Below are 15365 nucleotides of genomic sequence, written 5' to 3'. Positions count from 1 at the left end.
CATAAAAAATGAAAGGATCTATATATCTATCATACTGAGGATTGTAGCCTCCTTAAGGCAAGTAACGCCAACCTAACTCAAAATGGGGACCAAAATACTTGGATAGAGGCAGAATACATAATCTGTAATGCAATATATTTTGCCACAGGAAGCAAAGTGCTTCTCAAACTTCATGATCAATACAGAAAGAGAGGAATAGAAAATAACCTACCATCTTAGAGGATGTCATTGATAATGCTCAACTTTGCATTTTATTGTCAGTATTTGAGAGCAGCACGACAACAAGCAATTGGCCATTGATAGGCTAAGTAATTATTCAGCAACTGCTTTGAGTGGGACATGTGGTACTAACTCCAAATAGTCAAATTCATCTTTTAGACCAACCTGCACGGAGACAAAAGGAGCAAGCCATATATGAAACAAAGAAACAAAGAGACGAGGATAGTCAAATTTAATGACCTAAATTAAGGCCATGTTTTCCAAGTTACATTCATTCCTTTCGTGTATCTATTTCATAGCTAAAAGCAGTCCTGGCAAATGACACTTTAGTTGATTATTGAGGCATTTAACTGAAATGACTAACCTCCTTGTACAAATTTTCAAGTTGTTCCTTAGCCTCGGGGAAATTGTTCGAACACCATTGCCTCAGGGTGAAAATGTTGTCTACAAATATTTGTCAACAAATAGATATTATGTTTATTTTAATGATAATTAATGCAGTTACATATTTAGAGTTATCAACATCATTAGAATTATAAATAAGTACAACCTCTTGTATATATAAATCTCTCAAATAATATAAATATTTTCCTTCCATGTCTAAATCCTAGAAATTGAAGCCATCAAGTAATTTGTTTCCATAACTAAGCCAATATTTAACAGGGAGGTTTCAGACCAGTTTATAAGGTGATTGAAACTACTGAACTTATGCATTCATAATTTTGCTTCAGAGGACTAATCACCTTTTGTTCTCATTTCAAAAGGGAAAAGCAGAAAAACAACTCTTCAAAAATATTACAAGTATCAAGCTCAACCAATCAACCAAGAAACTCAATCCAAGAGTGTAAATTATGTTTATACTATTTTATGTGAACATGATTCTATATAATAATTTTATGTAAGTTAAAAGAACTTGGAGAAAAAGACTAAAGCAATCATCACGTCAAACAATAAATGTGGGAATTGTATAGTGAAACAAAATCAAGAAGACTTTGAAAATTGGGTCATCGCATCCAGAAAACGAAATACTTCTAGTTCTGAAGAAACATAATTCTTCAAGCCAAAAGCATATGTAGCAAGATTCTATTTTTCATTCTCTTTATATTACTTTTTTTCTCAATGATACGTTAGTTGATGCTAGTTGTGACCTATCAAATTAAGTAATTTCCATTTAGTGCTAGATATAACATTGGAACTTGGAAGTTTCTATCTGTTAAAACCATACCAGAGTTTGTTTGGTCGTAGTTTTTTAGTAAGTTCATTGATATTGCAATGTATACTTCCTTTCTGTCGTAGGAATAACATATGCAAAATCATTATTATTCCTCACGAACAAACAATCAAGTGTTTTTTTATCCTAATCTTAATTTCTAAAACCTCAAATCAAGGAGTTTGTTGTGCAGTAGCCTCACCACATATCACCAACTCCACTTCGATGTTCAATTCAATGAAACTAAACTATTTTCGGATCTATTTATTGCCATCAGGGTACGTAATAATTAGGAACAATAATAAACTACAATCTTTATTAGCAAAATTTAGTTTTTAATCATGATGCTAATCAGTACTATAACTTTAAACCTCATGATATTTGGGTTACCATAATTAAGAAGAATGAAAAGCTATACCTAAAAAGAACACTAAAGCAAAGCTCATTTAATTTCTATTGCCAAAATTTCTAACAGCTCTGAACCCCAAATTCACTTGTTCTTGCTCATAATAATCATATCCAAGTGGTTATAACTTCACTTTCCACAGAGTTAGGAAAAGAGAATCGCAATTAGTGACGAAGGAAAACAAAATCGAAACGAAACTGAAATCGAAATCGAAATTGAAGAAATATGAAGATGAAATCGAAATCGAAATAGGGAGATTGATGGAGACGAAATAGGGAGACGATATTGGAAGGACGAAGATTGATATTTGTTACCTTAAGAACGGTGGAGAAGATAATGGTGGAGACGAACGGTGGAGACGAACAGTGGAGAAGATAATGGTGGAGACAAACGGTGGTGGCAAATGTATTACTCTGTTTCGATTTCTTCTGGATTAATATGCAACGCGAAAGAAAAAAAAGGAAGAGGTTTGTCTATTAAAATGATAAACATTAAAATTAAGATTTAAACTCTACGGGGGTTTTTTGGAAAAACCCCAAGTACTCAACGGAGGTTGTTTAAAAACCTCTAGCACTTATCAAAGGTTTTTAAAACCTCAAGTATATCATTTTTTATTGGAGGTTGTTATACCCCCAACTAAAAAACCCCAAGTAAAATTATGTTTTTTTGTAGTGATGACATTTAACTTAATTTGACCATTTGTAAAAAAATATTTTCTTTAATTTCATGTCGTACAATTTATCTTTTATATATTCACAATTATATTATATTTACTTTTTTAAATTTTACTAACTAAAGGATACATGTTTGAAAAATACACTAAAATTCTACTACTATTATTAACATAAAAAACTATAAGCAAAGATGCAAACATATTCAAATTTTGTTAAACAACTCTTTCAAATATATCCATAAAATGTTTTCTTTGAAAACTTGTAGCAGTGTCTCCTTTCTCTTAACGACATCAAGTAGCTAATTGTTAAACCATCTTCAAATTGTCTCACATGTTTTACTCCATCTTTTAGTAAAATTTGATCTACATAAAACAAGAGTTTATACCTAGGTATCTAACAAGGTCCAATCAATTTCTTTATTATGTTCTTTTATCACTTACAATAATCTTTATTCTTGATTATAAAATTTTGTAGCAAAGATGATCATTGAAAACACCCATTCAATCTCCAAACATGAAAACTTGAAGTGGGAAAGGAGTGAATTTAGCTCTAGTGATGCTACTTAGAAAATAGTAGTGACATGGTAAATGATATAAAAAGGTTAGACGCCGATGAAAAGGGAGATGCTTTAGGTGGGTAAAGGAAATAAGTATGGTAGACTCTATAGGTGGGGTAGATGATATAAGTGTGGTAAATGCTTTAGGAATGGTAAATGGTAATGGGTTATTAGACTTTAACAGAAGATTAAATGATATTGGGATAACAAACTGCAATGGGAAAGTAGACGAGGGAGAAAATAAAGAACCAAAATCAACATTAGTAATAAAATTAAGAACACCATAAACTATAAAGCATAATAAAAGCATCATGAGCGTAATTAGAAAAATCAATATTTATATATTATGATTTGTAATATATATATATATATATATATATATATATATATATATATATATATATATATATATATATATATATATATATATATATATATTTGTGAGCTTCATCAAAATTATCCAGATTATGAGTATCATCATTTGGTACAACAACAAATACATTTGTAATATCTTAGCACCCCTATCAATAGGATCAATAAATGTATCTGCAAGAGTATTAATAACTGTAAGAGAATTTGTACCTATAATAGAAAGTGATAGAATGGTAGACTCTATTTAAGGTTAGATTGTGTTGAGAGGATATATGTTGGTATGTACATTATATATGAATTAAACAATTTAGAAGCATTTATAGACATTGTAATTGAGTTTGTCTCCTCTAACTCAATTGGTTCCACTATTCCATCAATACTAAAACCTGTTTCACAATTATTATCATCACTATCTACAACATCAAAGGATATGCACTCAACTATTTAAACCTATGTATTACATGTAGATCCAAAGTTCTAACAAATAGCTTGCATGAAAAACAATAATACAACGCAAAGAAAGCTAAGATCTACTATTGAATCTTCATCAACACATCCAGATATAATAAGAACATCATATTTCTTCAAAGATGGATGTTTCTTGAATATAAACATTTTTAGAATGAATCGTCTGATATCATAGACTATGTTCAAATCTTGACCAACTAGTTAAATTACACTAAGCATACAACTATTGTGATGTACAAATGAGTAATTTTTTGGATCATAACCATCTTGGTTGACCCTATTCAAGTATTATTTCATATAATATCCACTCTTGACTAACCTCACAAAGTATTATTTGGCACTTAGTTGCTCCTATCTAAAAACCCCAAGTATTCTGAACATCAAACCACTCTTGGTTTAACATAGGTATTCTTTCAATAAGCCACTCCTAGCTTAATCCATGTACTCTTTTAACATGTCACTCCTGGATAAATCGAAGTATTCTTTTAGCAAACCACTTATCACTTAACACAAGTATTATTTTCAACAAGCCCCTCCTAGCATAAGACAAAAATAAAATTATCTTTTTTTATCAACGAATCACGATTTTTGTACACTAGAGAAGAATAATGTCTTTTAATGTTTACAAGGTTAAGCACTCTCTACTAGTTTGCTAAAATAATTACAAACCGTGCTCTCTACACAACTTGTTTGGGCACAAAAAAATGTTAGTAGCCTTTCAATACTTTTGCAAATATTTTCTATCACTTATTCTTCTTAGATTGCTTTATAGAGGCATGAGAGAAAGTAGTTGTTGCAAATCCTTTTATAACCATTAAGTTAACTTTAGATGTACTTAAGTGTCTTCCTTGAGTATGGCGAGCTTGCTAGTAGAAGATGCATTAAATAGGCTTCATGCATGCATTAAATGAATCATTAAATTAACTTCTCTTCTTTAAGTAACATTTACTTGAAATCATGCAATCCACAAATTCATATTGAACAAATAGTCCTTTTCAATCTTTATAATACAAGCGCCAAAAAGTTGATGAAGCAAAATAGCTTTAGCTTGAGTTCTAAGGGATCGTTAATGTGATATAATCTTTAAAGTGGATCCTCTTGGTCAAATGAAAGGAACACACATTCTCTACGATGTTAGCTTAAGACTATGTACACATCCTTCGAGCATGTGAATGCTTATCATATGTAGGAAGAAGACTACACTAGCTATATTGTCTAAAAGACAAAAACTTGCATTTTTCATGATCTATTGTTTTTCAAAGCTTGCATCTTACAAATGGAGCACAATCACACTTTATGTTTGTTGTTTTCACATTTAATTTAAATTTTGAAAAAGCAAACTCACAAACTAAAAAAGATCCAAATATACACACAACTTACTTTTTGAGTAATGTATGTTAATTTCAATGTGGTCGATACAACCAACATAGCTACTCAAATAAAGCATGTCCTTTTACTCTTAAAAAATAATATTATAGTTAAATGTCAACCATATATGTTGACACTTAGGATAATGCACAATTACTAGGTCAAACATGTAATAGTTCTTATATTAAGGATAATGCACAAACGTTAAGTTACAATGAATCTTTTTGTGATGCTTATAAATAGAAGTTTGTCATCCACATGACGACTTTACAAAACATTCGTGATAAACACTTATATTATGCGTTATAAAGTCTTATTCACACATTCTTTACGATTTCTAATGCATAAGAGATATTGTCTTCCTAAAGATACGTAAAAGAGAGTTCTTAATTTGTGTATCCTTCACCTTTGTGTGAAGATATATTTTAGACAAGGAATGCGTATAATTTATATTAATTTTGTTAAGTGTGAACCTTATAAACAATAATTTATTGTTGTATAATTTGTGGACTTTGTATGAATAACTACAGAGATGTGGTATACTCATTAATAAACTTAGTACCATTTTCATTAAAGAGTTTGAATTAGGAGTTAACGAATATAAAATCTAAAGTGTTATTGTCTCTTTATACTACTTGTCTATTACATCTTTGGATCTTTTGTATAAAAAATTTATAAAATTTTTTGTATGACCTTTAAACTACCCTTTACAGAATCTAACAGGACAATTTCAGGACAACCTTTAGCTCTATTCAAACACTTTCCTTTTATAACTAATAATATTTTCTTTGGGGTTTCAAAAGATCTTTCAGAGCCAAAGTTAGACAATAAAAAGAAGCACAAATGGATTGTCTTTGCTAGGCGATGAAGCACGAAGGTGCCACTATAATTCCTATCAAGATTTTGTTGCAGTCAAAACTAGATTAAATGGAGATGGGAGGTATAGATGAGTGACAATGGATAATTTGGGATATGTTTTCTTTTCTAAATATTAATAAAAATATTTTGATTGTTGAAAAATATTTTGGGATGGGTTATTTTAAAAGTTATCACTAAAAATATTTGGGCTATTAAAAAACATACATAAATGCATAAAAAAGAATGGGGTGGTAAAGAATTAACATAGTTTGGTTGCATAGGGATCTCATAACAATAATCTAATTAGCCATGTTCTTACATTTCAAAAGGTTTCAATGCATTTATAAGGGTATTGATGGATTCTAGGCATGACAATGCCAAACAAGCCATGCGAGTTAACTCATTAGCTTATAAGTAAAAGTGTGTGGTGAGTTGAGCATTTTAGTTCATTGACATGCTTAGGCTTGTCCCTGTATTACTCGCAACCTACACGGGCCAATGATGGGGCAAAACGGGCTGGCTTGCATAAGCTACCAATTTTTGTTTACCATCTTTTATTCTAAGTTAAACATAACTCTTTTTTTTTTTTTGTTATTCCTTCACTCCATGCTTGAGTTACTATGCCAGTTCTCTTATCTGCATTTATCATTGATTAATTGCTATAATTTTTGGGTAGTTTAGATGATAATTTATTTTTCATTTTCTAGTTCATGAAATATTTAACTTTGACATATTTATTTGATTTGGATCTTAATCTTATGTTTACTTTAGTTTATTTCAATTTTATTGTCAATGGTAGACTCATGGGGTGCAACAAAAATATAAAATATTAAAACAACATTATTGTTACAAAATTTGTATAAAGTTTTCTTAAGATTTTGTTTAAGCAAATTGGTCTGCAGACCTATAGGCCATTCACTACATGGAGCGGGCCAACCCGACTTGCTTTTTGCTGACCAAATGTGAGGTAGACCAAAACGGGACGAGCCAGAGCTTACACTACCATCTGTAATGGATTCATTTTTGGTTGAAAAAGGGTTAAAAGTAATTCAAGTTACATATAGAGGCACGTATACTAAGTTATGAATGAACCGTTCTATAAGTTTAATCATTTAGATGAAAATATATGAATAATTCAATATATAGCTTCTAAAGCTTATATTATGAATGTAGGTTTAATTAGTAATTTGATCTGTATATTTAAACCTTTGATTCGTTCTGGTTCTTCTATTTGATTTTAACTCAATTGAGCCTATATTTGTAGCTAGACTCAATGTGACGTTTTTTTTGTTAAATTGGCATTAACCCTGTTTAGAAGTACCACATGTCAAAATCTTGGTTTATTATATGTCAATTTGGGTCAAAATCTTCCAAATAATATTAAGATTTTGACATATGTAACATTAAATAATGTTAAGTTCAATTTAATGAAATAGGTTACATTAAACATGATTTTACAAAAATAGGGAACTAGCTAAGTGTTTTTAAAAAAAAATTATAACTATATTGAATTAAAAAAGATATTAGAAACCAAATCGAATAATTATAGAAACCTAAATATAAGTCTTAACAAGGTAACTCCAGTATTTTGTACACAAAGGATAAAGAAAATATATAATAATAATAGAAACTATACACTTTTTTATTAATTAATTTTTTTTAATCTATTTTTTACAAATCATAAAATTTTTAGAAACGTACATTTTAACTAAATTATATTTTATTTATATAACTACGTCTATATTATGAAAAATTGTATAGAATTATAGTTAATCTATATTTTATATATATAACTACTGTCTTATTTTTAATCTGTACATAAATTAAATTAGTTTATGAAATATATATTTTTTCATTGAAACTTAAGATGTTTGTCCCATATATGTCTGTTTTAACAATCTCATATGTAAGAACACCAATAATAAAAATTGAAACCAATAATCTAATTTCAATCACCCCTTCCTGTTGTGTCTGGTCCTGTGCATGTTAGTGCCTCTGATATGAGAGAGAAAGAGAAGAAAAAAAAAGGCACAGCTTTCATTCCAAGCAGCATGCTTGTGTTCTAACTCAAGTATGAGCAGCAAAAACAGTAAGGAGCACTACCTCTGCAACTTTTTCACTCAATGCTGTAACTTCTTGTTGCTTTTTCAGCGTGTAAAAATGATCTTCATCTGTTGAAACAACACCTTCATTTTCATGGCAACAATAATAATAGTGCTATATAAGTTTCCTTTTGGATCAGTGGGTTTCACATGCTTTCAAAGTCCAACTCCACTCAAGCTATGTTGTAGGCTTTTCAATTTTCACTGCTTCTTCAATGCTAAGTTATGTTCTAGACTCAATTTAAACATGTGTGAGACACTGATAGAACTTATCTTGTTACAACATTCGATTTTGTTTTGTCCAGATTTTCAACCTTAATAATTCACTATGATCTTCTGTCATGTGGTTCTTTTCTTTTATCCCCCACTTATTTGGTAAACCAATCATTTATCAGAAATGACAGATATTAATGGAACTATTGGACAACATAGTATTTTTAATCATTAGAGCATAAACATATGAATGCAGTCCACTGAGTTTTGATCATATCCACCACTTTATACAACAATTGGGTATTTTAAATTATGCCTAGTTGTATATACCATGAAAAAAAAAAATACCGAAAAAGATCATTTGTATCCAATAAGTTGCTTGATTTCCTTATCTTAAAGTTGTTCCATGCTTTTTTACCCTAAAACGTTTGTGATAGATGACTATGGCAAGATACAATTCAACCCACCCCATGCAAGAAAGGTTCATGAGTATGAAGAGTTAAAAGTTATGAGCATAGGATGCTCCAATTTATGGGATATGAGAATATTGCAAGATTTTATTTTATTTTCGCAAGGGAATACTTTGTTTCACTTGCAATATGAAAATGATGGTGAACCATAAAAATGAGATCAAATTTGATTTTGAATATCTCGTAAGATTCTTGGTCATTTTCATACCCATACTTGATGTATCAAGAGATGAAATTAGATAGAGGGAGATTTAGTCCAAATGTCCAATATGGAAATTTGTAGTATAAAATCAAATTGGCAAAAAGAAAATAAATAAAAGTAAAAGTTGTTTGAATGAAATTATTGTCGTTGATGATAAAGATGAAAGAAATACACAATTAAGGCGAAGAAGTGAAGAAATGATCATAGATAATTTCTTGTTATAAGGGTATAAAGACAATAACAAAGGCGAGACATCTAAAATGACGGCACGCCCAAAGTAAAGAAACACCGTCTAAGCTTAAACATCAAGTTCCGCAAACACTTTCTGTGCTGGCATGCAATGATCATGTCTCGTGATTTTTTTTTTTTTTTCTAATTTCCGCTTTTCTTAGATTGAATCTTCCAAATGAAGGACGGACTTGTGTTTCCTCAAAATTAAAGGTAAAAATGTTTTGATAAATTGCAAAGAGATCCACATAGGATCATTTTTTTTTAATAAAATATTACAATCTATTAAGTAGATAATATTTAAAAGTAAAATATAATATTATTAAAGTAGATCAAAGATATTATCCCATTTCAAACCTGAAACTCTTATTATAATTTTATTCTCAAAAAATACTTCGATTTTATTATTATAAAACACCCTAGAGAATGTAGGAAGAAAAATATTTAACATTCAATTCTTGAAAGTTTCATACTCGACTTTGAAAGACACCTCGTCCAAATCCGATAAGATCAATAATACAAAGGTTGTTGGTTGAAAACAGATAGGTTTTACTAAAAAAAATGCCACAAAGTTGTTTAACACACTTCTAGAATAAGCAAATCACACCCAATATACGAAAAACACGTTTTAAGAAATTTGTTTCTCCGTTTTATGGATACAAATCGGATCTATACGATTCACAAAAGTGCAACTTGAAAAAAGCATTATCCCAAAAGAGGTTAAGATTGAGTAGCCTTAGTGATCTACGAGGCATTGGCTTGTAGCACCAGTGTGGATGGAGTAGCTTAGAAGGAGTGATCTTAGGATACAAAATGATAAATTAGTGTGTTAAGTGAAATTCTAAAACAGTAATCAGTGGGTTCTAGCTGGCTCTCTTGCATTACATTTTAATTTTGTCAATTAGCCACTTTTGAAACAGAGTCAATCCAGCATAAAGGCACTGAATTGAGAAATCTTGGGAGGCCTAAACTGAATTGATTGATGGGTACCTTTATCTTGTTTTCAAAAAGAAAAAAATGTCCATGATGTGTTATTATTCAACAAAACAGGCTGTCCAAGGGAAAAATAATGGCATGAGTCGGTGGATGCATAAATGAAATGTAAAATAGAAGCACCAAAGATTGGAGTGAGATGGCAAAGTCATGGCAACCACCAATGGCCATGTTCAAGTTGACAAAATCAACATTCAAGTGCTGGTTGGTTGAATAAATATCATAAACCTAGCCACTTCACAGAGAAAACTAATAGAAAAGTGCTTGCTGTCATGCACTAAAAAAACCAGAAGAGATTCAAGGAGGCCTTAAAATGTAGCAGAACCTAAACTGTCTATTACAAGGAATGTTTATCATGGCTAAACCTTTTTATGGCATGTGAAAGTGGTTATGTCCAAAACTGAGATTTGTCATTGAACAAAATGGTGACTTGTGCTTGCACCGCTTGAAGAGTGGTGCAGAAAAATCCAATGCATTCAGCAGGGTGAGTTCAGAGCTGCTCATACTCGTGTGTACATGTGTACATATATAGTGAGGTCACAAACACAAGTTGGCATGAGTTGTGCAGCTTCTGGTGTCATTTAGTGATTTTTATATTGGGAATTCAACATCCACTTGCATTCAATGCCAAAAAGATGAGCTCACTGAAACTACCAGGCTATATGGTTACAAAAGCTATATACAGATTTTGGCAGTTTGCCAGTAGTTTCAGGAGCTTCACTATTCCCCAAGATAATTAATCCATTATGTATCAATTAGATCAAAAATGATATCATATGATAATTGCTAACAGTGTTTCAACTTCAACAGGGTTACACATGGTTGAAAAATACACATTCTTATAACAGTTTTACCTTGAGGAAAACTCTTTTATTTTGGGCTTCAATCAATTAGTGGAGAGGTCAAAACTTAAACAAGAGAATAGACTGATATGCTAAAGATGATGGAAGTCAAAAGGTGCAGAATTTGGCAAACATAGTATAAGGGTCTTTCTTTCTCCATGCTTCAAGGCGAGAAATAAGAAGAGACACTATTCTATGATCAATTATCTTAGATTCTTAACAGCAAACTTCATAGATGCCTTTAGGTTTAAGTTTGATGTTGATTTGATTTGAGACATTTAATCATGCTGGTTGCTTCCACCTCCTAATATGTGTGTAAAAAATTATAGACTCCAAACCTCCACAGAAAGAAAATAATGGCAAGAGAATTTAGCTGATGCTGAAAGGAGGCTTAAAGTTGAATTTGGTTATATTAAAGACAATTAATGCGACTTTTTCCAGCTAAGTGAGTTCTCCAAGTTTAAACACAGCCAAATAAAGGAAATTTTAGTGCTTTTCACAATGAAGCAGAGCTGCAGATGTTAATACTTAAAACGAACAAATTTAGCTTTCTTTAGAATTGCGTACCATTTTCAGAGGTGAAAAAGAATATTTTTAATTGGAAAGATCCTCCTGACACAAGTGTTGAATTTTGAAGGAAGACATCACAGTTGCACGCTAAGAGAAATAAAAATCACCCGAATGGTAACATGAAAGAAAACTTAAGAAACAGAAAAGGCGATTAAAATTTCCCAGATGACAAAGTACTTATACCAGATCCAATATAAAATTTGACAAATATGATTATGAAACTATATGATCAAATTCACAAACAAACCGATCAGCACTCCATCCTGACATAGAGAAGAACAAAATAATCAACACACCTCTGAATTAAACAATAGTTTAAGACCAGATCAAAGCAGCCAATCCATCTGGCCATGCAATTCCATTCCACCTGCAAGTTAACACCATCAACAACCTTAAGAACCTGCATATCAAAAGAAACCAAGACAGTAAAAGAATTACTCATGGAAGCACCTGTATCTGGAGACTCGAGTACTGTGGAGAAGGAACAAGAAAGGGGGGGTAAACCAAATCCAGTTTCTATTGAATTCTCTGAGACACCTAATTTTTCCTCACAGTCTCCCAACTATACAATACAAAGGCATTGTAGAAACTCCAGGTTGTGGACGATGCTATTTTGTTTTAGTTTCTTTCATCCAAAATCATAAAACTCTACTGTCCTGAGCCTTGAGAATCATCCTTTGCAGGAGTTTGTTGATGCTGTTGCTGCTGCACTCTAGCCTGACCCATCTGCTGATAAATCTGGCTCAAGGCCTGTGGATTCAAGACCCCAATATGGCCATCCTGGGACAACCCTAGTTCCAAACCAGGCATCTGGTGGGCACCAGCAGCACCGAGTATTGAGGTGAAACTCATGTGACCCATGTTGGTGGGTGCAGCAGGCAAGTCAAAGCCAGGGAAGGCAATCTTTTGCAGGTAATTTGAACTCTCAGTGCCTAGGGCGGCATTCGATGGAGCCGAGGATGTCTGAAATCCAAATCCACTGACATGGGGGGGCCATAGTCCCGTGGCCACATGGGGTCTCCCCAAATTCCCCCCAACCATTTGCCAACTGGTCCTACTGCTACCTGACCCCATATTGGCCCCTCCCAATTCATCAATCTTTTGGTGCAACCCTGATGAAAGAGAGGCCCCTTGTGCTGAAACCGAGTTCCCAGCAGCAGCCAAAGCAGATGCTGGGATTGTTCCTGTCCCAGTAGCGGCTATTATCGATGGCTCAGCCTGCTGAAGAAGCCACTGGATCGTTTCCCCATCAGATTTGTGACCCAATTCTCTGGTCAACTGAAAGATTCTAGCTGCACACAGAGCAGGCATCCTTATCCTCCTTCCCCTCCCTTCAACCTTCGTGTGTCTGTCCTTGTTCGAACTCCTCTTCGGACCCAACTGCTTCTTGCTCTCATCCTTCTCTCCGACCACTATCTGGAAATCCTTCATCTCTCCTCCTTTGTTCTCTCCCATGTTGTTATTATTGCTACCTTGTTCTTGTTGTTGTTGTTGTGATGGTGGCGATTGTTGTTGGGGAAGACTGAGAAAGTTTGGTACCACCTCCTGTGCCACTGGCTGCTTTGAGCTCTTGGGATCCATCAACAGCACACAAAAGAGAAAGGATAAAAATAAATAATAATAATAATAATAAAGGAAAGGAAATGATGGGTCCTCTTTGATTGAAGAAGGTGGCCTGAAAAGTCCTAAACTTTCGTGAGTTTTCACTGTTTCTGGCAAGGATTGAGGGACAAAAACATAAAATATTATAATCCCTATGTGCCCATGTCAATTTTTTTCACTCCATGGTTTCGTTTTGTTCTCTCTCTCTCCTTCCTCTCTTGTCTTTTCCCACCTCTTTCTCGGTGTGTTGTGGAAGTGGGTTTTGACCAGCCAGGTATGAATTTTGAAAGCAACTTTAACTGCCAGTTTCACCACCTTGCTCACTATAACTATAACCCTATCTCTCTCTGTACACACACCAAACACAAACCCTTCTTGCATTCCCTTTCATCCCCTTCTTATGTCTTTCCTGCATCCCATAATTGCAACATTGTTACATACCTATTCAACCTCCAACAAAAGAAAACACACTTAATTTCAAAATTCATTTTTTTAATCCCTCATCTGAATTCTGCTCATGCTATTATTATGGGTGCATAATTTTGGTTCATTCCTTGTATTCAATATTTAAGGAAAATAGTAACATTGCATTCTGGTGCACTGTTTTGTCAATACTTTCATACTCACATTTTGTCAAATTTACACTTATCTGACACTCTCTTACACACTCATGCCTGTATTTCTGTGAAATATTCAAGGATGAATTAATAAATAATTAAAATTTATTCAATTAAGTGTGAATTTGTTTAATCCTTCCAAAAGGGTCAAACATGAGAGTAGAACTCTTAAGATTCGGAACTTAACCAACTAGGACACGTGTCAATAAATTTCTCCACAACTCATTAATATAAAGCTCCATGCAATTTAAAAATTTATTTTATAATTTTAATCATAAAATTATTATTAGATAATATATATATATATATATAAATTATAAAAAAGTTAACATATTATTAGAATCCAATACAAGTTTAAGTCTAATATTAAATATAAATATAAAAGTTAAGAATTATGTAAAATATAAATTTATTATTTTAAAATTTTAGAGTTAAATATATATATATATATATATATATATCATAAACTTACTTAAATATTTCTTAACTATTCTTTATATTAAGATAATTGTTAATTTTTTTCATAGAAGAATTGAATTAATAAAACATAAAGTTATTTTCTTTAGACTTTTCAAAATGAAAAGTAGTCAATTTGATGTCGGTGAAGAGAAAATACTCCGAGAAATATTCTATTTTATCTTATGATGAAATTTATTTCTGCTTATTTTATTTTTACAGCTATGCTTATACCACTCTCGGACTTAATATTTTAAGGTTCTATATTTGAAACTCTTTTGTTTGTATATTCTTTTACTTTCTCACTTTTACATATTAAAAGTCTTTCATTTATATGTTATTTAATTTTTTTTTATTCAATTTGAGATCTTTAATTCATACATTCTTTATCTAACTAAATAAGTCTGTGATTATAACACTATTTTAATGTATATGTAAGGAAAGGGAATAGAAGGAACAAAATTAAATAAAGGATGAGAAACCGTGAGTAATGGACTCATTAAAGAGAGGGATGTGATGTTGTTAGGGCAATATAGACACAAAGGGGAGAGTGGCATGACTTCTGTTGTGTTCAGTGACATAGATCCAACTGTGGGTCCTCCCTTCTTTAAATACCACTCTTTGTTGTTCGTTGCGAGGTATGTCCCACACTCATGTACAAGAATATCACTTCTTAATTGACGGGTCTTTCTAGAGACACTGGTCTCAATATATTTACATGAGCTAACAACTTGAATGATATATGAATGTACTTAATGAAAAAAATTGATATTATTTTTAATTAAAAAATTTAAGATAATAAATTTATTAATTTTTTTTAATTATTTAATTTTCTCATTTTTATTTGATGTAGAAATTAAACTCATACATCAATATTACACAGTTATAACACTTTTACTCGAGTGAATTTTGTTCTTATAAGAAATCAAGGTGTATTTA

At 31.8% G+C, this 15365-nt stretch overlaps 1 protein-coding gene across 1 annotated transcript; it reads right to left on the bottom strand.

Moving 5' to 3' along the window:
• Nucleotides 1–11882: 11882 nt before the first annotated feature.
• Nucleotides 11883–13484, bottom strand: TCP20 (TEOSINTE BRANCHED 1, cycloidea, PCF (TCP)-domain family protein 20). Its single transcript, XM_028081486.2, has 2 exons — nt 12202–13484; nt 11883–12118 (listed from the first exon to the last, which is right to left on the bottom strand). Exon 1 carries the CDS (start codon nt 13330–13332, stop codon nt 12400–12402), a length of 933 nt encoding a protein of 310 aa, XP_027937287.1. The 5' UTR covers nt 13333–13484; the 3' UTR covers nt 11883–12118; nt 12202–12399.
• Between the last annotated feature and the right edge of the window lie 1881 nt (nt 13485–15365).

Source organism: Vigna unguiculata, chromosome 1 (assembly GCF_037176805.1).
Source record: "Vigna unguiculata cultivar grain cowpea cultivar isolate G323 ecotype 2 chromosome 1, ASM3717680v1, whole genome shotgun sequence".
NCBI lineage: Eukaryota > Viridiplantae > Streptophyta > Magnoliopsida > Fabales > Fabaceae > Vigna > Vigna unguiculata.
The sequence above is the reverse complement of the archived record's forward strand: the minus strand, read 5'-3'. Positions and strand labels throughout refer to the sequence as shown.

What these genes read in the sequence shown, in the direction of transcription:
- TCP20 (XM_028081486.2), bottom strand. Translation starts at nt 13,332, where the DNA reads ATGGATCCCAAGAGCTCAAAGCAGCCAGTGGCACAGGAGGTGGTACCA.